This window comes from Typopeltis vanoorti, chromosome 19 (assembly GCF_054136105.1).
Source record: "Typopeltis vanoorti isolate ZY-2024b chromosome 19, IOZ_Tvanoo_1.0, whole genome shotgun sequence".
Classification (NCBI taxonomy): domain Eukaryota; kingdom Metazoa; phylum Arthropoda; class Arachnida; order Uropygi; family Thelyphonidae; genus Typopeltis; species Typopeltis vanoorti.
The window spans coordinates 16,892,647-16,917,869 of NC_143567.1; the positions used below are offsets into that span (position 1 = coordinate 16,892,647).

The 25,223-nt window shown below is 34.5% G+C and overlaps 1 protein-coding gene across 2 annotated transcripts in view; it reads right to left on the bottom strand.

Moving 5' to 3' along the window:
• The window catches only part of LOC150095882 (general vesicular transport factor p115-like), a 245,709-nt gene that overhangs the window by 167,298 nt on the left and 53,188 nt on the right, over positions 1-25,223 (bottom strand). For both annotated transcript variants that reach the window (XM_090409601.1, XM_090409600.1), the window contains exon 6: positions 10,743-10,863. In XM_090409601.1, coding sequence (XP_090265727.1) covers positions 10,743-10,863 — 121 coding nt within the window. The remainder of the gene's footprint in view (positions 1-10,742; positions 10,864-25,223) is intronic.

Consider the following 25,223-nt stretch of genomic DNA (forward strand, 5'->3'; position numbering starts at 1 on the left):
GAAGGATAAAAATAGATATCAGATTGAATAGAACAGTATGTAAGAAAGTTCTAAAAAGAATTAAAGTTGAGCAGCTCTTACAAGTAAATTGTAGACTCAACTATACAAACATTATTGAAGAAAAAATGAAACAAATTGAAAACAAGAACCAAACCTCAGAGTCTCAGTGGCAAACTCTGAAAAAAACACTGATTGATTCAGCTAGGAAGGTATGTGGTGAATAAGAACAACATGGTAAACAAAAAGAAGTTAAAGCAATCCTGAAAAACAAGAAAGCATACCAAAAGTTCCTAGCAAGTAAGTCGGCAGATGCCCTAAAAGAATACAGAGAAAAATGTAAGGAACCTAAGCTGCGTGTAAAAGTAGTTAAACAAAAGTCATGGAAAGACCATGGTAAGAATATAGAAAATAAATATCAGGAAGGTAGTAAAATGTTCTGGAGGCTATTGAAGAAGCTTAGAAATTGAGGAAAGTACTGTAAAAGGAATCAAAGATGACACATGAAAACTAGAGATATCTCTGATATCTGAAGTAGTTACTTTGAAAGATAGTTAAATGAACTGAGCAGTGATAGAACCATACCAGAAAATTTTCAAGAGGAATGCAAAGAGAAGTACATATCAATATTTGAGTTAGGAAAAACCATCAAAACCTTGAAATGCCAGCTGGAGTAGATGATATTCAACCAGAAATGCTTAAGTATCAAGGCATGAATTTTGCAGTGGCTAGACTGCATAATTCAGATGGCTTGGTCAGAAGGTTGAATTTCCAATGATTGGAGTACAGCTCACATAATACCCATTACAAAAAAAAAAAAAAAAAACCTGAATGTGAAATTACAGAGGAATTTCTCTACTAAGTGTTCCAGGTAAGATTTATGCAAGCATACTTGAAAAGAGGTTGAGAAAGATTGTGGAAGAGAAACTTGGAGAACAAGCTGGGCTCAGGCCAAATAGAGATTTTCACTTTAAGACAAACAGTTGAGAAATCATGGGAATATGACAAGGATTTAAGTTTTGTAGATCTGGAAAAGGTATATGGCAAGGTGCCCAGAGAAAACTTTTTCAAAACATTACAATTATATGGGGGTTAATGGAGCATTATACAGAACAATATATAGTCTATATTTAAGTTGTCGGTCAGCAGTTAAAATGAAAAAATACAGGAAGATGATTTGATGTAAAATCAGGAGTAAGACAAGGATGCACATTATCTCTACTCTTATTCATCATCTATATGGATCACATTATGAAAGAAAGTGGCACGAGCCTGATATTTTAATATCAGGCTCGTGCCACTTTCTTTCATCAGATGTCCAACTTAGCTCTTTGCTTTATGCAGATGATGTTGTAATCCTAAACACATCTAGTGCAAGTCTCCAGGATTAACTAACTAAATTGAATAACAGCTGTAGCAAATTTGGCATGAAAATCAGCAATAAAAAGACCAAAACTATGAAAATATGCAGGAGCTAAAAAACTTCAGCTGCATTCTGAGTGGAGATCCTATAGAACAAGAAAAGTATTTCAGCAATTTAGGCAAAGCTTTTAAAGTAGGTTAAATATCTGGAAATAGACAACAGAATAAGCAAAGCTGGTATGGTGGGTAGCTAGCTGAATAAATCTATTATGGAAGAAGAAAGAAATAAACCAAACACCAAACTAGCAGTATTCAAGACAGTGTTTAACCCAATTTTAAGTTATGGATCTGAGAGTTGGATTAGAAATAAAGCACTGGATCAAAGACTAGAGAACATGGATATAAGGATTCTGAAAAATATTTCAGGAGTAAATTGATGGCATCAATGGCAGAATCATTAAAAATGAAGATATCAGAAAGGAACTTAACATTATTAGCATTCACGAATGTGTCAGCAGAGCTAATGGTGGTATGGCCACTTACATAGAATGAGTGCAGAAAAGTTTAGCAAAACAGGCGTTTGATGCCAAGAAAGAGACCCAGAGGAAGACCAAGGTCTAGATGGATTGATTCAGTTAGAAGTGCCTTAGAAGCATGAAATGTTAGATATGACAATATTGTAGTACTTACAAGTAATAGATTGATTTGGAGGAAAATTGTTGATAGGGGATTAATAATAATGTAAACTTAATCATGTAGTGATGTCATAGTAACCTGAACACCCCTTTGGAGTACAGGAAATTGATGATAATGATGAAAATAAACTGCTTGCATAATGATGAAAATAAAAACTTCTTTAAAAACAAAACAAATGATTACAGCAGAATGCAATATGTCACCTAGAACTTATATCAATACAAATTTATTTAATAACCAAAAAATGTTACAACATCTCAAAACAAGGAGAAACCATACATTTTGAATAAATCGTGCCATGACAAACAATGTGACATCCAAGCTGAGAGTAAAAACTGTTTAGACAAGTTAAAAAACAAACAGTAAAAGTAAAAACATTAACATGAGAAAACAGTCCAAGCTTGTTTGTAAGACAATGTGAACTACCAGATGGCAACTTATTATTGTGAACTGAAATATATTTCATGAAGTAACAATATACACAAATGAGAAACCATGCAGAATATGTTTTATTCAAAACTATATATTTTGAATAACCTTTTCCATAACAAACATTCCTACTTGTCATCTGATCTCAAGAGTGGAAAATTGTGGAAACTAGTTAAAAACAGATTGATTAACATCAACTCAAGACAATAACTGAAAGTAATTTGGTGGCTAATCTCAAATTTCTTGGATAAGAAACAGGTGAAACCCAAAAGTCTTTGGCAATTAAATTTGTTAAGTGGTCAATAAAAAGGGCCAATAAACAGAGTATTATGGCTGGTTTGTCAAAGGCATTTTAGAGAGATATTGTTTGTCATTTAGATTTATTTCCATTAGCACTATTCACATTTTATTCATTCTCAAATATGGCATTAATCATTATCTAGAGTTGATGTCAAGGCAGTCATGGACACAGTGAGTACAACTGGGTTGCTAACTGGCCATTCTATATGTTTTTGCTTGGAGAAGAACCAAAGTAATTTACCCTATGGTACACTAGCAGCAACATGGATGGATGGATGAAAAGTTGAGAAGAAACTTAATGCTAGATTTCAAGACCTGCAGATTATAGTGCAGAAAACACTTAAAATGAGTTTATTCCAAAGAGAAGCAGCAGAAGAAGGAAAGTCTGTTCTGCTAATCTGGAGTTAACTATGAAGGAATGGTGAACAGTAGATATATCTTAACAGATTTAGAATTAAAGATACCAAGAAATTATTTACTTGGCTTAATCCTTTAACCAAGTGTAAGCAAACAAAGTTTGTGCCTGAAGTATTTTCAGGACTGGGGCAACTCGTGATAAAGGTGATATGACTTCACATCGCTTGCCTCAGTCCTGAAAATACTTCAGGCCCAAACTTTGTTTGCTTACACTTGGATAAAGGATTAAACCAAGTAAATAATTTCTTGGTATCTTTAATTTATAGTATAACCAAGTGGAAAAACTTCCAACAATTAACATTTTTAGAGTGGGGAATTACTGATGCTAATTTTGATTATCCAAGATCATGGAAATATCTGTAGGAAATGCATGCAGCATACTACATGAAAGCGGATTAGTGAGCAACAGGTCACTGATACCTATTTGTTCTCTTTTGTACAAATCACAAATTTGTAGGGAGCTCTTAGCCACACATTCCAAAGAACAGTATATAATGGATATGTGATTGCTTGAAGAAATGAGAAAACTTAAATTCTTTTATGGCAAGGAGAGAAACCTGTTATGTTCATGCCAAGAAAGACTAGAGTTATAACAAGAAGCAGAGAAATCTGATATATATAATGTATATGCACCATGGTACATGTCAGTATCATCAAAATAAGACAGGAAGGAAAGGGCACTTTTCAGCAGTTTTGCTAGCAGTGACATTAACAAGGGTTATCATTTTTATCACATTATTAAGGGAATTTAGCATTTCTACCAGTACCCATTCTAGATGTTTTGTTCATTTTTACAGTGCAAGACCTGTCCAATAAGAAAGGAGTACAATGAAATGTCACCACCAAAACCATAAATTAGATTTATAAACTGGAGAATGTGACTGATATACAGAAGAGAAGGCTTATGGCAGAGCCCAGTACTTCACTATCATGTGTAATGGGACCAAAGGGAGGAAAAAACTGTAAATCTAGTTGAAAAAGACAACCCATACAACAGGCCTTCAAGAAAAACCTGATCAAATACCTTAGTGATATACAGAGCAACAACCCTAAATTTTTTCAAACTTTTCCATTGCATTTATTGTAAGATAGGTAATACATGCATGATCCCCTGATAATCCACAGTAGTAACATCCATATTGGCATTTATCAGTCAAAATATTTCCAAATAGTGCAGAAGGTTCATTGTTAATTGTTTTCTCCATTATTTTGAAAACATTGAAAGTGAGAACAATAAGACAGCAGTAAAGATTTATCTTCCTTTTTTTTAGGAAATGAGTGAAGATGAGATCATTTTCAAGGTGCACAACAAATACAGTGAAATAAAGAGTATAAAAGTGAAAAAATAGAAGTTAACTCTGAAGTAGAAACCTTCAGCGCAAATGGAGAAATTCCATCTAGATCAAAGATCCAGATAGTTCAAGATTCTCTGATTTCATTTTAGTGAAAAATGAAATGTTACATTGATTGTTTTCATATTGGAATGGTAAGAAGATTTACTAAAATGATACAATGAATAATTTTGTTATGTTTGCTTTTATTTGTGAAAACCAGAATTTTTATCTAGCCAATTTATACTTGACAGCTAAATTAGTACTATCCAGAAGACAAAGACCAGATTACACAATAATCAGAACACAGATATTACATCATGAATTTCATGTCAACAGCTTCCTGCCAAAGTAGTCTATTATTTATCAAGATTTAATTTCATCAGATGCTCTAATGAACTCCTCCATCTGCATGAAGTCAAACTTTTATTATTCATATCTACTGTTTACATATGCACATATATAGTGATGAAAGTACAAGTATGTACATAAACAAGTTACATGTATTTTTGTTTCACTATACTGTATGTATGTTGAATGTGTGTATAAGTACAATGAAACTTGGATAAAATTCTAATATAGTATTACTGTTTCCCAAATTCTGTACTACTTATGTTTCTTTTTTTTTTCCCCTGTAACATTACATTGATGTATATTTACATATATATTTTGCTTTTCCTACAAAATTCTACATACTGTTGTATGTAAAATTTTGTATATACGGCTGTGTACGGATTATCACATTACACCTTGGTGTATATTCTATGCTACAGTATAAATCTAAGGGATCATTATAATCATCAAATTCCTGACTATACCCTCAGAGGGTGTATGTACAGGATCTTATGATAGCACTACATGAAAAGGTACATCATTACTAACTTCCTATCAACAATTTTACTCCAAATCAATCTGTCATCTGTCAAGACTCCAACATCATCAGATCTCATATTTCTGTCTTATATGGCACTTTTTACTGTTTCAATCCACCTATATCTTGATCTTCCTCTAGATTTTTTCTCTGCCAACCTGGCAGAGAACACCTGTTTTGCTAATCTTTTCTTTCCTGTTCTGTTTAAGTGACCATACCATCTGAGATTAACTCTGCTAACACATTCCTGAATGCTAAGAATGTCAAGTTCTTTCCTAATATCCTGTTTTTAATATAATATTGCCATTGATGTCGTCTGTACAGTCCCCCTAATCTTTCTCAGGACTCTCATATCTGTGGTCTAATGTCTTTGATCAAGAATTTTATTTCTAATCCAGCTTTCAGATAGAAGAGTTAAAATTGCTTACAATGTCCAGCATACAGCTAGTTTAGTGTTTTGACTAATCTCTTTCTTATTCCATATAAATTTATTCAGTTGAGTTCTTGCCATACCAGCTTTATTGGTTCTGTTGTCTATTTCCATATTTAATTTACCATTTTCACTAAAAATCATGCCTAAGCAGCTGAAATGTTTTACTTGTTCTATAGGTTCTCCATTCAGGATGCAATTGATGTTTTCAATATTCCTGCCTATTTTCATAGTTTTTGTCTTTTTAATGTTAATTTTCCTTTTGTTCTTTCTTAATCTTTCCCTCTTTCCTTTACGAGGTGCTGAGAGTTTCTATTCCTTATAACCAGAACTGTTATACGAGAATAAGGTGGTTAGCCCTATGCCTCCTGGTGTATCCCATGTCTGTAGAAGCATTGAGTTTTCAAGTCTGGTTTACCTGCTTGCAGGATGAAAAAGCCCAGATAAACTGGGGAGAAAAACCCTGCAGTCCAAGGCCGAGACTGGCTAACTTGGCTATGTCCAAGAAAGATCCTAAGCTCCTCAACATCAGCAATGGGAATTGAACCCAGGACACTCCTTTCCCAGGCATATGGTCAAGAAGCATATAGTCACTCGGCTAAGTGCGCAGATGGCTGATTTTCATACTAAATTTATTACAGCAGTTAATTCAATTTGGTCAGGGAATCCTGCAAACTAGTCCTGGATTTATTTAAAAGTATAACATCTGGATAAAGTAAAGAGCTGAGATTAACATCTATGATTTATATCAGGTTTAATACCACTTTCCTTCATAACGTGACCCGTATAGATGATGAATAACAGTGGAGATAATCTACACCCTTCTCACACACCGGACTTTCAAGTCTGGTTTGCCTACTTTTCTTATACCAAACCAAACCATATTCCTGTACTTCCTTCAGTTCCAACTTCAATAGAGACTTTGTATTGCTTGATATAATGTCCCACTTACACCATGTAACAGGAACATTTTGAACAGATTTCCTCTTGGCATCTTGTCACATGCTTTTCCAGATCTGCAAAACTTAAATACAGATACTTGTTACATTTCCATGATTTCTCAACTATATCGCTCAAAGTGAAAATCTGATCATGACAACCTCTGTTTGGCCTGAACTCAGCTTGTTCTTCTCCAACCTTCTCCTTCATAATTTTCTTAGCTGTTTTTCAAGAATACTTGCATAAATATTACCAAGAACACTCAATAGAGAAATTGCTCTGTAATTCTCATTAACTCATTTACTCAACCGTCTCACCAGGCTTTCTGAATTATGCAGAGTAGCCACTGTAAAACTTTTATACCTCCATATTTTAGCATTTCAAGTTGAATATCATCTCCTCCAGCTGCCTTTCCACATTTCAGGTTTGTGATAGCTGTTTGTACTTCAAGTACAATATATATTCCAGATAGCATTCCGGTTGAGTGTTTTCTACCACTGTCACTGCTTGTTTCATTTAGCATTCTTTCAAAATAATTACTCCATATATCAAGAATATCTTTATCCTCGGTTTTTTTTTTCAAACCTCCTTTATCATCTCTAATTCCTTTTACAGAACACTTTCCTCCATTTCTGAGCTTTTTCAACAACCTCCAGAATATCTTTCATTCCACCTTCTTGATATTTATTTTCTATGTTCTTACTAAAATGTTCCCATGACTTTTGTTTAGCTAATTTTTCACAATGTTTTGCTTTCTTACATTTCTCTCTGTATTCCCTAAGAGCACAAGCTGACTTACTTGCCAGAAACTTTCAATATGCTTTCTTCTTTTCCTTAACTGCCACTAACTTCTTGAGTCCAGTATGGAGTTCGATTTTTCTATCCTTGCAGATTACCTCACTGTATGCCTCTCTGGCTGAATCAGTCAAAGTATTCTTTAGGGTTTGCCACTGACAAAGGTTTGGTTCTTGTTTTCAAACAGTTTCAGTTTTTCTTGACTAATGTTTGTGTATGCAAGACTATAGTTCACATCTGCTAGCTGTACAATTTTGATTTGCTTCAAAACTTTCCTACATACAACCCTCTTTTCAATATGAAGTTCAATTTTATCCTGCTCAACACTAAATGGTGATCACTTTCTATTTCAAATTCTCTGTATACGCTTGCATCCTGAAACAGTGAGAAAACATCACTGTTGACAATAACATAGTCAATGAGACATTTCTTATTCCTTGCATCTTCTCCCCATGTGAATGTGTGCACATTTTTATGTTGGAATATGGAGTTAGTAATAACTACTTCATGTAGTGAGCAGTACATGTATTTCATGAAAGTTAAATTTATGTACTTACCATTATTTTTATTAGCTTTGCTCTTTTCTCCAAATTTTCCCAAAATATTCTCATGTCTGGTAATCATTTCCTACTCTGCTGTTTAAGTCTCCAACAAGGACCAACTTTTCCTTTTTTTTTGTTGTGTCAGCTGCCTTCTCTAATGCCTTGAAAAATTCCTCCATCTCTTCCTTAGTAAAACCTTCTGTGGGATCATAAGCACAAATAAGTCTCATTGTCCAGTTTCCTATTCTGATATTAACCCACATGACTAACTGATGTTGCCTGACATTCATGTAGATTATCCTCATAATTAGTGTTTAATATTATAGTTACCCCTTTTTCCTGATTATTATTTCCTGAATATAACATCTTATATTTGTTTCTCAGAAAGATCTCACTTGTTTTTGTATGGTAACACCTATTATGTCAATCTGATAGTTATCCAATTCTTCTGCTTGTTCCATTTTTTTACAATGATGCTTCTTATGTTGATAGTGCCAATCTTGATCTCTTCTGATGTCGAGTTGGGATTTGTTCCAGTAGTTGACTTTCTCTTGTTTGCCCATGTTCCCTGATGAAAACGAGGGTCTTGTTTAATCAGGGGATGCCCCAGCTGACATGAAATTCCATCATGTCGTACCATAATTTTGAGTTATTATAATTTAAGCCAATAAGAATACAATTTGGTTGGCTAAATCCCAAATTGTCAGCTCATCCTCGTTCGTTCAGTATTCAAGTAGATACCCAACAGGGTGCACCATGAGAAGGTGAGAAATGGACATTAGAAGCCCTGGTCGATTCTCCATATTCCCCAAAAGGCCATGTGGAGGTCTCCTCTCAGTTATCCAGCCTTTACCCTTAAGCACTCCTCTAAGGGATCAGTCCATATATATTAAAAACAATTGTTTTTAATGTACCTAAAAGTCTTAACTGACCATATAACATTTAAGAATATGTCAAGAAAGTTAATCTTTCATCTCTCATTCAGTTTTGCTATTTACATATTCTTAAATGTTAACATTCTTAAAAAAGTCACTTAAAGCTCAAAGCAAGAAGATAACTGATAGGAAAACTTCACTTAACTTTTATGCAATTTGGAAAACTTATCAGGGCTGCTCACCAAATATCTAATCCTCACTTTCTCATTATCTGGATGGAAAGAGAGAGAGATTTTCACAATGGTTTGGGAATCAATTACCATTTATCTTTGAGCAACATAAAAATATGTTAGAAAGTTTTAAAAAGAGTCTAGAAGTTTTTAGAGTTGAACCAAACTTTCAAATACAGTAAATTCCAGTTAATTGGGCTATATCAGGAATAGCATAATTTGTACCAATTAAGCAGATACCCCAATTACACAAAATTGCATATAAAGAGTTACAAAGTTTCCATTCCAATATAATCCATATTGAAATGGAAACTTTCGATCCTCACTCTGTTCAAATTCCCCAACCTATATTTAAAGCATGGTTCTCCAAGAAAAGCAAACAGCCTTTCACGAGTGGCGCTTGAAACCAAAACACCAGCTTCCTTCCCACCCTACATGGTTGCCAATACAACTTGTTAAAATCACCATAAAAAGGTGAAAGTCTACATTCAGTAAGGATAAATATAGAAAACTCTGTCTAGAACATTGCATCTCATGGCTCCTGTGACCTTCAGCCAGAAAGACATCTCAAAAATCTTGAATGATTTAAATACTAGAAAGGCAGTCAGACGTGATGGAATCCCACCTGTGCTCCTCCTGAACTAACACCTGTTCTCTATCATCCATTCACTAAATTTTACTCAGCTGGCATCCATCTTTAGCATGGAAGAAAGCTCATGTCCCCCCCCCCTCCTGCCACCCAAAAAAAAGGAGATAATGTTTACTATCAAACTATTGACCTACTGCTCTCATATGAGTTTTGTCTAAAGTTATAGATAAGGTTATTAACAGTATGCTTCAACATCTTGAAAACTGCTATCTAATTAGTGATCACCAGTAAGGATTTCGCCACTCTAGATTCACAAAATTAGAGATTAGCAACACAAGTGTTCTCTGCCAGGTTGGTAGGAAAACAACCCAGAGGAAGACCAAGATATACGTGGATTGAGATGGAAATATAAGATCTGATAATATTGGAGTCTTGATAAGTAACAGACTGATCTGGAGGAAAATTGTAGATAGGAAGTTAGTAATGATGTAAATTTTTCATGTAGTACTATCATATCCTGTACACCCCTTGAGGGTACATGGCAGGAATTTGATGATGATGAGTATAATTTACAAAAATATTTAGATCAATTTATATGACAGACATTTTTACGGAAGTTATTATAAAATGAGCAGAAGACAAGAACCAGAGGCCATCCCCAGAAGTTACGTAAGAGTGTGGTGAAGAGGGATATGAGAAGTAGAGTTTTTACATGGAGAACTTGAGGTGAATGGAACACATTACCAGAATATGTTGTTAATGCAGGGAGTGTTAAGCATTTTAAGATTCAGTATGATAAATAAGTTTTCAGATGAATGAACCTCCCACGATGAGGTCTGCTGACTCCATTGAGGATATGATGATAATAATATAATTTAAAGGTAACTAGAATCAGTTGATACAATTATTAGTAAACATAACAAAAAAGAAATAGCTTACCTCCATCACTGTACCCTTCCTCGGTAATAATGTCTAGTAGTCGATCAAAAGCATTCTCAAAAGCTACAATTTTTTGAATATTAGCATTTCCTCTTGTGAGCTGTGCTAATAATAACAAAGCCTTTAAAAAATATTAAAAAAAAGGATGAAAGGAAACTCCATACTAAACCATGAATTTTTCTCAATGTATAGTGATACATAAATGTTTATTTTTTATAGAACTTACAAAATTCACAATTTAGGACAAAACAAACCATGAACTTATGACTATGAATATTTGTGTGCTTTAGCAAATCTTCATTTAATTTCCAGCATTGAGACCACGTTTCTAAACGTAAAATAACTTTATAAAACTAAACAATATAACCCTACAAGTTTCATAAGTTGTAGGATTTACATCATCATTAGGATACAAAACTTATATAAAGGAATAGAAAAAATTAATTACATATAGATGTTATCAGAACTTCAAAACTAGTACATATGAAGTGATCAGAACAATGCATTGTATTAATTACCATGTACACACATTGGAAAAATCCTAGTTGTTACTGCCATATTCTGTGGCATGATGCGTGTTGTCATATCCCAGATTCACAATTGTTAGATTTCTGATGAAAGCAGACCAAATTTTGTGTATTAAACCTTGGTTTTTATTACACTATGTGAGGGATAGAGAGCTGAGTATTCTTTAAACTTTCTTATAAAACAATTATGATCAATATATGGCATTTCTGTTTCTAGCCAAACTATTTGGTGACCTGTATTAGTTGTGTGGAAGGCTAATCCTAATTTGTGCTGTCTTCTTTTCTCAACATCTTTTAAGCATTCAGTCATGCACATCACTCCAGGCCATCCCCAGTATGGCCTGCACAGCAAATGTCACAAAAGCAATGAATTTTGTAAACTCCTGGCATTTTAATGGGAGGATGTGGAGGTTTTGGTAGACGTAAGAACCTCGAGATCTTATGCACTGGCAAAAAGCACTTTAATATTGTAATCATGAAGCAATGTTGTAACTTTAACAATCTTGATGAAGGGTAATATATTGGCTTCTTGAAATCTTGTTTATGTAAAGGAGCTGAGCAGGGAGGGGGGGGAATAATCAAGAAAAGGGAAAGAGTAGGTCATAGCATAGTTTTTCCTTCATTTTTTCTGACATATTGGAAATGTTGTAGGCTCTATCTCTTAACATTTTAATCTTGACTATCTTTTGTAATGGATGGTGGTGTGAAGCGGCACGTAAAAATCTTCTAGTTGTGGTAGGTTTTGTGTATACTGAAAAGATCTATCTCTTTTCTTTATTTACTTCGAGAAGGATATCAGGGAACAGTAATTTTTCATGATCTTCCAGTTAGAGAGTGAATTTTATGTTTGGGTGCAAGCTGTTCACAGATAATCTTTAAATTGAGTTGTCTGTTGTTTTTGACCAAACAACAAAAATGTTGTCAATATAACACAACCAAGTAATGTAAGCTATTCTTCACATGATTTCATCTTTCCTACATGTAAAGCTCCAGGTTAGACAGGTACTTTGCGAAGTTTGAGGTCGGTGATATCCCCCATCTACAATAGGGTGTAACAGAATGTCCTATTTGTGGATTACTGGAAATACCACAGTGTTCATCAACACTGTGGTATTTCCTTTGTCTGCTTTAACTATGACAATGTTTTTAGCGCATCGTAATTCTTTGAGGGTCTAATTCGAGGATATTTGTAGGTAATTAATTTAGTTTTCAGCAATACAGCCAAAGTTTGAATGTAGATAAGGTCCACAGAATCTTTTGGAGACTCAATGTGTGTGTGTGTGTGTGTGTGTGTGTGTGGAAGCCTAAAAAAAAATCTAGTAAAATGCGACCATATGGGCCATCTGTAATTAACATCTTTTACATTGTACAATATTACAATGTATGTTCATGATGCAGTTGATGTTTTCAATATTCCTGCTTATTTTCATTGGTCTGTATTTTATTGCTGATTTTCATACCAAGTTTATTACATCAGTTATTCTGCAGACTTATACTGAATTAATTTAGGAGTATAACATCACCTGCATAAAGTAAAGAGCCAAGATTAACATTTCAAATTTTGATTTCAGATTTAATGCCACTATCCTTCTAATGTGATCCATATGAATAACAGTGGAAATCATCATCATCATCTACCTCCAATTCTAATTGTATTGCTCGATATAACGTTCCATTTATACCATATGTCTGCAGCATTTTGAACAGCTTTTCTCTTGGTACCTTGTCATATCCATATACCTTTTCCAGATCTGCAAAAAATGTAGATTACTGTGGTTAAGCAGTTCTGTAGGAAGTTTTCGGTATTGAGACCACATTATAATATATATAATTAGTTTATATATTTTTTTTAATTATATAATATATATAATTAAAAATAAACAATTAAAACCTGACAAGTTTCATGTGTCATAAGACATCATCAGAGGTAATGGTACATAAAGTTTTACACAACAAAAGCCTATTAATAATTAATTACACATTTTAAATGTTTCTGATATCTTCACAACTGTTAACTGATAAGCCAGAATACAAATGATACATTTGTTACTATACACATGATACCACAGAACACGATACCAACAACTAGCAATGTTCCAACACACATACAGTAACGAATGTATCATTTGTATTCTGGTTTGTCAATTATTTAACAGTTGTGAAGTTTAATGACAGTAGCTCTGTTATTTTATTTTGTACTAGCATTAGCATAGGTATATGCAGTGGAGATTTTCACAGATCACAGGCTTTAGACCTAATAATACAATGAATTTTTTTTTTATAGATATCCTTTCATTTTCTACTTAAGATTGTTTATAATTCACAACATGTGTAATTAATTGTTAATAGGCTTTTGTTGTGTAAAACTTATGTACCGTTACCCCGATGATGTACGTCTTACGACACACAAAACTTGTCGGGTTTTAATTGCTTATTTTTAATAAATTCCTTATATTACAATGTGATCTCAATAATGAAAACTTCCTACAGAATATAGATCATTGTTATATTTCCATGACTTCTCAACTGTTTGTCTTAAAGCGAAAATGTGATCCTGATCCATTTGACCTGAACCCAGCTTGTTCCCCTTCATGCTTCTCTTCCACAATTTTTCTTATGCTTTTCTCAAGTATAAATCTAACAAGGTACATTCAGTAGGAAAATTTCTCTATAACCACTAAACAAAAATAACCTTAAGGTGCAATTTTGATTAAAAATTGGAGAAATTCTGCTTTGCTCTTTAAGCAGATGATGTTAAACTCTCCTAAATAAATCCAGTACAAGTTTTCAGGATTCTTTAATTAAACTGATGTAACAGATGTAAAATGCTGTAATGAATTTGATTACAGCACTAACCATTAAAATTAGCAATAAAAAGACCATAACTATGAAACAGGCAGCACAATGAAAACAACTGCATTCTCAATGGAGAAACTAGAGAACAAATAAAAGAATTCAGCTATTTAGGCATAATTTTTAGTAAAGATGGAAAATTAAATTTGGATGCAGAAGAAACACAACTCAGATGGTGAGAAGACAACTTCATAAATTATTCTCTCTCTCATTCCAAATAAGTTTATTGGGAATAAAAACATCTGAATAATCATGACAAAGTATATAATATGGCAAGTGTTGCCAGAAAATATATAGACAGGAACGAGTGAAGGTGAATGAAATGGGAATAACAGAAGAGTGAATATGATAAAAGATAACAAAAGAAGTGTGAAAATGAAGAGAATGGCAAGATAGCTGGAGTGAAAAAAAATAGTGCTTATGCAGTCAGAGGACAGAGTGCAAGTTGAACAATGGAGAAAAGTCTGGTGAAAAAAGCAACAGAGAGAAGAAACAAAAGGAGAGGTGCTAGGGAATGGAAGAGAATGAGAGGAAGAAGACAACACTATATGATTCCATGATCAGAATGTGCTTGATGAAAGTGCCATGAAAATTTCTAGATGTGTAGATTAAAGATATCAATGATGCTGCTAGAATACGAGGTAGGAAAGAATTAAGTTCTGACAGTTTTCAAAGACAATAAGTAGTGTCTTTAAAATGAGAGAGAGAGAATAAAAAAATTAGCAGAAGAATTTTGCAGATGTTTCCAAGGTATGAAAGAAAAAAAAAGAAAAAAGTGAGAAGGTGGCCCATGAGTCAATCTGAAGGTTCTTGATTTAAACTGAGTGAATCTGATGGCTAACATCTGATTGAAACAACATATATGAATTGTTTATTATTACTATTATTATTCCATGGATTCTGAAGACTTACTCCAGGAGGTCCACTAAACATTTCACCAACCATTAACCATCATTCATGCAACCATCATTTGTTCATGTATGAATAGGGAAATATATACAGAAATATTCATATGACAGCAACTCATGGAGATAGTCTATTAAACGAAAGTGAACCAAGTTGATTTTTGCCAAATGGTAAATGTCAGATTGTCAAAACCATTTTCTTGGTTTTCCTCTGTGTCCATTGGCCCATAGAGAACAAGAGCACCGAACACAGGTGCAGATAGGTGTCTAAGTTGAGGTCCAACCAACCTCAGCTGATTTTTTTAAATTGTTTCTATTAGGTATCTTTGCTGGCTTACTTCAAGAATGACAGAATTAGGAATGTGATCTTACCATATGTATCTTAGTATTGATTGGAGGTAGGTTCTCCAAAAGCTATTGATATTAACTGCTTGTTGAGTAGTTATGTTCCATTTTGGTATTTGTGGTGATGAGCTTGAATTTCCAGATACCACTTTTATGGAAATGAAGAGCTTTGAACTTTCTTTTCACTATGTGAGTTTGGCATAGGAACTAAGGTACTGAAAATCATTTACTTCCTCTATTTTTTTTTTTAGGACAGTAGTTTTTACTACAGTTGACTGCCAAACAGAGTGTTTGCAAAACACTCTGTTTTGCAAACACTATTTGCAAAACAGAGTGTTTATGTGGGTTTTTTATTACCTTTTGTTTATGAATACATAATCAAAAGGTAATAATAAAAAGATACGGCACCAAAGAATCTCCCTGAAGAACTCCAGTGGAGATAAAGCTCTCGGTCACCTCTCTATTAATCATTACTCTTGCAAGGTAATTCTAGAACAGTTCTGCTGTTCCTTTGATTATTTTCAAAACAAGAGTAGGCCATGATAACTAAGAATATAACATCCTTTATCTACTGATTGAACTGTAGGCATTTGAGACATCTATAACATTTACAACTGAAGGAAGGGTTTTATCTCTTCCTCCTTCCAGCAACTTTCTAAGGAGTGAATGTGTTAAACAATGTTCTGTTTTTCTAGAATCCTTGTTGAGTTTTGAGTGTTACATATGGTTCAATTTAGTTTAGAAACATCCTATTACAGATTTTTAGTGTGGTAGGAAGTAGCACAATTCCCCTGTAATTTTCTGTTTAGATTGCCTTTTATGGGTACTGGTGTTATTAGGCTTTCTCTTCATTGTGATGTAATAGTAGATGTAGCTAGAGCTGTATTAAAGATATTTAACAGTTGTTTCCAAAGCTCTTTTCCTCCATGTTTAAACATGGAGGAAAAGCCTCTCCTGTATACTATTAAATGCAGGTACTTTCTCATTCTTTTGGATTTTTCTTGCATTGTAAAACTGCTAAACATAATGTGAAGTTCATAATGATAAAAAGATTATTTTTGGCCACAAGAACTATAGGCGAGATTGACTTCTATTTGGATTTATATAGGTCAAATTTATTTCACATTGATTAAAAAAATTTAACGTTCTTTATGAAAAGAGTTTCAGTCAAAACCTAATCTGCCAGATAACACAGTTATCTTCAATTTCTCCGATCACATTTTAACAAAACCAGAAGTTAGTATACTTAAAAAAGGTTTCAACTTTGCTATTACCCCTGACCAAATTCCTAAAGTTGACGTCATATGCAACATAGAAAAGGTAGTTTTGTCGTTACCAGAACCCATAGCTAATGATCTCAGACTAAAAAGCGCTATCATTCTCTCTCTTCTTCAAGAACTCCCAACAAATATATCACTCCTCTAGAGAAAAAAGCTATGTTTAGGTTGAAGAAAAATAAAGAAATCATCATCTTAAAAGCCGATAAAGGAAACTCTACAGTGATCTTAAACACCAGAGATTACAAAGAAAAGATCACTAACTTACTCTGATACATCCACCTACTGTGTTTTAGATTCAGACCCCACATTAAAGAATCACAATGACACCAACGACTTGTTACGTAATATGGATAGCTGGTCAATAGACTTTAAACTAAGATTAAAGTCAATGCATCCACTAACGCCGAAATTATATGGCTCTCCCAAAGTTCAAAAAAATGAAATACCGCTATGCCCTATTGTTGATGGAATTAATTCACCCACTTATTCATTATCGAAACACCTTGCAGGTCTCCTTAAGGCACACATCCACAATTCAGATACCTACATACGAAATTCACAACATTTTGTTGAGAAATTAAATAACATCTCGATCTCCAATACAGACCTTCTGGTAAGCCTGGATGTTACATCTTTATTCGCCAATATTCCAGTAGATGAAGTAATCGACATTTTAAGAAACCTCTTTCCTCAAGACGTTACTTCCCTGTTCCGTCATTGCTTACAATCTAATTTCTTCCTATGGAATAAAACGATTTGTCAACAATTAACAGGACTTGCAATGGGCAGCTCTCTTTCATCCCCTTGTGCAGATCTCTTCATGGAGAAACTTGAAAGTAAAATTTTATCTCAACTAAACCCACAGTTTGGTGGAGATATGTGGGCAACATTTTTATTGTTTGGAAAAACACAGAAAAAGATCTGTTCGATTTTCTCAGCAAGATCAACTCATTGCATCACAAAATTAAATTCACCCTAGAACTTGAGAAAGAAAAACAATTACCATTTCTTGACACTCTAATTAAGAAACAAATAGATGGATGTATCAGCCTTACAGTCTATCACAAACCAACCAACACAGGTCGATACTTGCACTTCACTTCTTCACATTACATTTCTCAGAAACTTAGCACCATACACATGCTAAAAAAATAGAGCCTATCTCATCACTACAGATGATAAAGATTCAAAGATGAACTATCCCTGATATCAAATAACCTTATAAACAATGGTTATCCTAGAAAACTGATCCACAAGATACTTTTCTGTGACCCTCCAAAAAGACAGCCTGAAGATATACATTATAATTCCACTATCGTGATTCCGTATACGGAAACAGTTTCCAATAAGATTGCTACATTCCTCAAGCTACATGGAATATGAGTGGCTTTTAAACCTTCAAAGACCATCCGCCAATTCTTAAGATCTCCAAAAGACAGTCATCCTTTTTCAAATATGCCGGAGTCTACAACATCCCCTGTTCGTGCGGCTTAAACTATATTGGTTAGACCTCTAGAAGTTTTGAAATCAGAAAAAAAGGAAGACGTAGGAGATGTAAACAATAATAGAGAAAACCAATCGGGGTTAGCTTTTCATTTCTTCAGGACAAACCATACCATAGATGGAACAAAAGCTTCATGCCCTACTTAGAAGAGGATTTCTGCTCCCGAATCATAAAAGAAGCCATAACAGTGATCCGTTCAGAACAAAACCTAAATAGAAACCAAGGATCAATTCTGCCTGAGATTTGGAAGACCCTCATAAAATCTTTAAGCATGCCAGAATTAAATCTTGCTGCCAATTACAGAACGTTCCTACATAACAACAAGTGAGATCATACACGCTCCATGCGTGTGGTGTATGCGTTCTTCTGTTTTTTTGTAAAAATACAATTGTATTCAGTTCTTCCTTCATTTATAGTTTTAGTGTAACAGTTTTAGCGTTTAAGTTGTCATATCTATTTTTTACCCTGACAAAGCCAAACAGCTAAAGTTGGTGAAACTTGTTCGTATTTTCTAACTTAGTTTGAAATAAATTTGACCTATATAAACCCAAATAGAAGTCAATCTCTCCTATAATGTGAAGTTCTTTTTGGATTATTATTTCTGCAAAGCATTTTGTAGTGGAGTTCACTGATGAATTATTCAGGAGTTTTTCAAAGCAGTTCTTCATATTTTTGGACTTCCTTTCTTGTATTTTTATGGGTATTTTGATATAGTCATAATTTTTGAAAGATAGCCTGGATATATTTTCTTTATCATTTCCAAAGGTCATATATACTTGATCAATTCATTCTTTTAGCTGAGTATGTAGACTATGCATCCTGATTCCTGTAATGTTGCTCAATGTCATTGTGTTTATCAATTCTTCAGTGGCTTGTGTTATCAATTTCCTTTGAGAAGATGAAGTCTTTGTGACCAGAGTTTTTGGCGATACTCCATGGATGGATTGTACAACATAAGTAAAGCTCTGAGATGGTTCTTCAGTCATTGGGCCATCTGTTAATTTGTTCTGTAGTGCTTCTTTATACTGAGTTTGTATGGTAGGAAGAGTTTGATCATTCCAATGATATTTGTTTCTTATTTTAGACTTAAAAGCACCGAGACAAAGTTTTATATGTGCACTTACTATTGATAAAATCATAAAACTTTACTATTTTATGATTGAAGTTTAGTTCCACACTATTATAACTGCAATTCTGAGCTGATTTCACTTACTTTCCATTGGTTAAAATATGATCAATTTGTGATCTTGTTACATTTGAATGTTCCAAAGTTCATTTCCGTATTCCAGGTTTGTGTGGAAATTTGCTCTAGATTGACAATGCTATGTTGCATAGTTCAGCTAGAAGATATCCGTTTTCATTTGTTGTACTGTGGTAAAAGGCCCTATATTTTTTTTTATGTGGAGATTGTGTGTTGGGACAGTTCAGAGAAAGTCTGAGAGTTGAGTGTAGAAAACATTTTTGGAGTTTTCACCTGACGTCTCAGTAGGTATGTAGGTAAAGGTTATCGTTGCTTTTGAGTTTAAAGTTAATAGCCATTATTCTTTTGGAAACTATAGGTATTCATACAATACCTACCATATTTCTATCTGAACTTGTTTACTGACAAAGCAATTAAGACTAACTCTGACAACCCATTCCACTTAGTCACTGCCCTCAAAACATGAACTCTAGTCATGTCATTGTTAACCACACTCTTACTCGATTCCCAAGAATGATCCCTCATTCTCCCCCCCCCCCCCAACCTCCAGATATGTACCTGTTTTTCTTTGCATCATCCTATAAAGCCCTTTTTATCTCTATCACATCCAATCTTTTCTCCTATCAACCAATTTTCACAATCCACAAATCTTCAATTTATCCTCATAAGAAGCATTCCATAGACCTGTCACCATCTTTCACTCATCTTTGGATCCACTCCACATCTTTTCTTATCTCCAAGTAACCCATGTTACCAGATGTGTACACAGTCCAGGTGTAGCATATAAAGAGGTCCAATAACTTCCCTATCTCTGCTTATCAGTGCATTCATCAAAAACCAGATAATTATATAAGCTATTTTAGCCACTTCTGCAATATGCCCTCTGAACATTAACTCCCTGTTCACCAGCATCCCTGAATTCCTAGTCTCGTCAAGTTTTTGCTTTAGTTTTGTCAATGTATTGCATAACTAGCAATCATTTCATCCTAAACCTTATGCTTTGCCATGCTAAACTGGCAACACTTTCCTCCTTGCCCATTGTCAAGTACTTATCATCCAGAAAGATCACTAGCATTACCTTTGTTAATTATTACTCTACCAGTTTTGCACCTGCAAACAACTAAATGTTTCCCTTCAGATCATTTCCAATATCACTGATGTAAAAATTAAAACAGTAGCAATCTGGGCATAGAGTCCTGCAGCACATCGCTAATCATCTGCTTCTCTAGATTCAACTTCTCCATAAACTACTCTGATGCATGTGTGTGTGTGTGTCATATATCACCAGCTTCACATCCATCCCTATTTGCTCCAATTTACATAACAGTGTGGTATCCTTTCAAATGACTGCGAAGTCTAGCATTATCATCATATAATTATTCCCTTTAACAAACTCAGTTGCCACTTTATTAGAAAAGTGAGTTAATTACCGAAGCAGTTGAATGGATTTATAGTTAGGTGCTTATCTAAAATGTTGTTTATGCAGAGAACAAGGAAGCAGCCCATGACAAAATAGATGGAGATCCATAATAGCCAACCTCCTGCATAGAGATGACACTTGACTGGACAGGGCAAGTTTTGTTTCAGAAGGTATAAAAGGATTCACTGTTTCCTATCCAAGGCCAGGAAAGCTTCTGAGCATGCACCTTGTTTCCTAACCTCTGTAAACTGTGCTCAGTGTACATTTTGTGTACCTCCCATCTTACTGACCTATGCAATGTTGTCTATCTGTAAATATGAAGATCTAATGAAAGATGAAATGCAACTGCCACTTTTTGCTGCAAGTGGTGGATGATTTGACCATTATAAGAGTTGCTATGCTTTCCACAATCTCAACATGACTGGCAAAGCTGCAGATCACAATGACACTGAAAAATTTCATGATCTAAATTTAAGCAAAGATAGTAGAAGAAGATTACACACCAAAGCAGGTGTTTAACCTAGATGAAGCTGACCTGTTTTGGAAACAAATGCCTAGACATAGCTACATATCCATCGAAGAGAAGACAGCACCTACATTAAAAGCTGACAAAGACTGATGCACAAAGATTGCTTTTGGGAGGCAATGATTCAGGGACTACAAAGTAAGTCCTCTAGTGGTATATTACTCAGAAAACCCATGGTCACTGAAGGGATATGCAAGGGCAAAATTGCCAGTTGTTTGGAGAGTATATAAGATGGGCAGGATAACATCACAGATTTTTCAGGAGAGTTGCATGATGTATTCATCTTGAAAATAAAGAACTACTTTAATAGTTATTTGTGTTATATGTATTGAATATTTTGTATACTACTCTTATGTCTCAATATTGTGAAAATAGATTTTTGATTAAATTAATCTTGAAAGATTGGAATCTCTTTTGTTTTGAAACACAACCAATATTATCCCATGCCATAAGTCTCCCATTTTACACATTTTCAATATATGGAGCAATTCTCGAGAACACAATCTGGCATATAATGAATTACCTGTAGTTTTCAAATCTGAATACAGCAGTCATTAAAAGATACTTGTGCATCTAACGGGATACTGCAGAAAATTAATGATGAAGCATCAGGAATAATCGTGGAGAGTTACTTGAGCAGTTTAATTCAATTTGACTAAAAATTATTAGTATTAGTGAGCTTGGCTGATGGAAGAGAATATACTCATACATATAGAACATAAAGGAATGGTGATAAAATGTATTTTCAAACAGGATAAAGAAAATATGATGAGAGAAGGTATTGGCTAAGGACAGCAGAAGAACTGCAGCAAAGAGAGAAAGCAGTGCAGTAAAAATGTAGGTTTGAGGGAGACTGTTCATTTGAGACTACATGACATGAGATAAAAGCCAAAAAAATAAAATATACAGTTGGTTGCTGCCTGTTGGTATGGGAGGTGCAGAGAAAATTCAGATGGCCATGCATTAGCAAATTAGCTCCATAAGCACAGGAAAAGTCATTAAATCACATATGTCCTCATAGCAAAACTAGGGAGACAAAGGTTGGAAGAGGAGAGGACATGTGGAAGTAATGAAATAGAATTTATGCAGATATCAGATAACTAACTAAAATAGCATGTGATGGAGAGGACCATGTGGTGTTCGAGATATGGAGAGCAGAGGATTTGTCCAACTGTGGAGTGATATTATAGTCTTGCCTTGAGACAGTCAACATGAGGAATTTTCACTTCAACAGATATGTGAAACTACAGAGAGTTAATATGATAAACTTGTAAAACAGCTTGAAGCAGTGTGACAGAAGCAGAAAATGGTCAGTACTGTTTGATATCAACCTACTGACCAAAGTTTTGTTCTGAGTTACAGTAAACAGCATAGACAAGGTCTGGATGATAAATTTGACAACCAAAACAGGGCATAGACAGGGTCAAGATGATAAATCAGGTAGGAGTTAAATACATGAATAATATCAAGGAGGAACTGTAAAAAAAAGTGGAAGGGAATTTATGAGAGAATAAAAAAAAAAATGGCACAATGAGGGAGGAAATTCATAAAGAGAAATGTGATATGCAAGCTCATGAAAATTACAAAGCAAAGGCAAGAAGAGTGCAGTATGGTAAGGATGGAAATACGAAAGGAAATTAATTAGCTGGAATGAATATGTAATTCAAAATAATCCAGTCCAATCAATCCCATACAAGAGAGGCCTGAAACAATAGGTTTTAGAACTCTCATGTATGGGCCTGACTGGGTTAGGTTGTTCTGAATTACAGTCAAAGCAACTAAACCTATGATGGTATTATCTCTTAAATGTGTGTTCTTCTGGCCAGTTTACCTGTGTTGCAAGATGAAAAATCAAAGTTTCTGGGAGGAAATACTCCTGCTTCCATGAGATTAGTTAACTCACCTTCAATTGAAAAGTTCTTATAAAAGTTATAAAATTCTAGACAGGATTTGAGCCCAGGTCTTTCAAGCCAAAAGGTATCAGTGATACCAACTGAGCAACAGAGGCTGTTGTGGAGTTCGTGTGTGCGTGTAAAGTAATACTAATGTGCTATATTAACAGATATCTAGATATAGCAGTACTGATATCAGGTCATCACAAAAGTAATGTCATTTTTTATACCATGCTTGTTCAAATGTGTCTCACTTTGTCTAAATATGAATTTTTAAAGCTTCATAAAGTCCCGCTAAGCTGAGGCAGCATCATTCTAAGGAATTCCACCTTGCAAGAACATCATACATAAGTTATTGTTTATATAGCCCTTTTATATTACTATGGAGGTCACTGAAGAGCACATTAGGCACATCATGCTTTATGAGTTCAAAAAAGGCAACAATGCTGCAAACACTGTAAAAAATGTGCAAGTGTATGGCAATAACGTTTTGAATGTGCAAAAGTGCTAGTGACGGTTCCAAAAATTTCAACAAGGAGACTTTAGCTTGAAAACTTCCCCTCACTCTGGGCACCCTGTCTCTTTAGATAATGATATGCTGAAAGCTGCTATTACAAGAAGTGCCAATGCAATTGTTGAAGATTTAGAGCACAAAACTGTTGAAGATTTAGAGCACAAAACTGTTGAAGATTTAGCAAAAGATCTTAATTCATTGTCATCGACCATCCATCCATTTGCAAGAACTTGGAATAGTATCTAAGCTCAGCAAGTGGGTTCCTTGTGAACTGAGGAACAACAATCATAAAGGGCATGTTGACATCTGCACTGCTCTTCATTCTCAAGAGGTTCAATCTTCGTTTTTGAGTCATGTGGTCATCGGTGATGAAAATTGGATACTTTACAAGAATGTTAAGCACCAAAGGCAGTGGGTTCATTCAGGGGAACAGGCTAAACCTAAGCCAAAACAAGACCTTCACCCTCAGAAGCTCTTTTGTTAAGCGTTTGGTGGGATATGGCTGGTATTATACACTTTGAACTGTTGCCACAAAACCAAACAATCACAGATGTAGTATACTGTGAACAACTCCATCGAATGAATGAAAAACTAAAAGAAAAAAGGTGTTCTCTGGTCAATCAAAAGGATGTTGTTTTTCACCATGATAACACGTCTTCAAAGTGCAAAAATCACCTGTACCGAGATTGAGTAACTCAGCTGGGAAAAGCTTCCACGTCCTTCATATTCTCCTGATTTTGCACCTTCAGATTACCACTTATTTCGAAGTTTGCAACATTTCATTAATGAAAAACAATAGGATACATTAGATACACTGAAATTGAGCCTATGCAACTTCTTTGCCTCCAAACCTCCTGAATTCTATAAAAATTCAGGCATTTGGAGGCATTATGAAATATGGCAATATGAAATCTTCACAATGCTGGAAGAGCATTATTGATTCAAATGGAGAATATATACACTTAATTAAATTAGGAAATGATTTATGTTTTATATCCTTTCAAAACTTAATGCTAAAAACAACATTACTTTTGGGATGACTTGATATAAATTCAAGAGAGACTTTTCTAGAATCTGCTTCAACATTACAATGCACACCAAATCTCAACAAATTTGGCTGCCTCACTTTACCTAAAATCTGGGAAACCTTAAGCTAGTTTCCATCTTTGCACCTGTAGAGGGTGCCAGTTAAGACTGTAGGATTCATCATGCATAGTCTGCCTGTGCTCAGCATTTGTGCCTATAAAGATGCCTACATGACCTAAGGCAAAATACTTGCAATAATTTGATAACATCAATTTAGTTAGTATTTATTATCTATAGACACGTGTTTATTCCACTAAGCTTCAACATGATGTACAGAAATGGTTTGTTATAATGGATAGTTTACTCTAGGGAATTTCTTTTAGTACAGCATTGCACCTATGAAGCATTAGTCAAGACTTTTCAGGAGTATGTTGAAGTGAGAGACGACTGTATAAATGTTCTCTTCAGAGAGCTAATCAGTTGTCAAT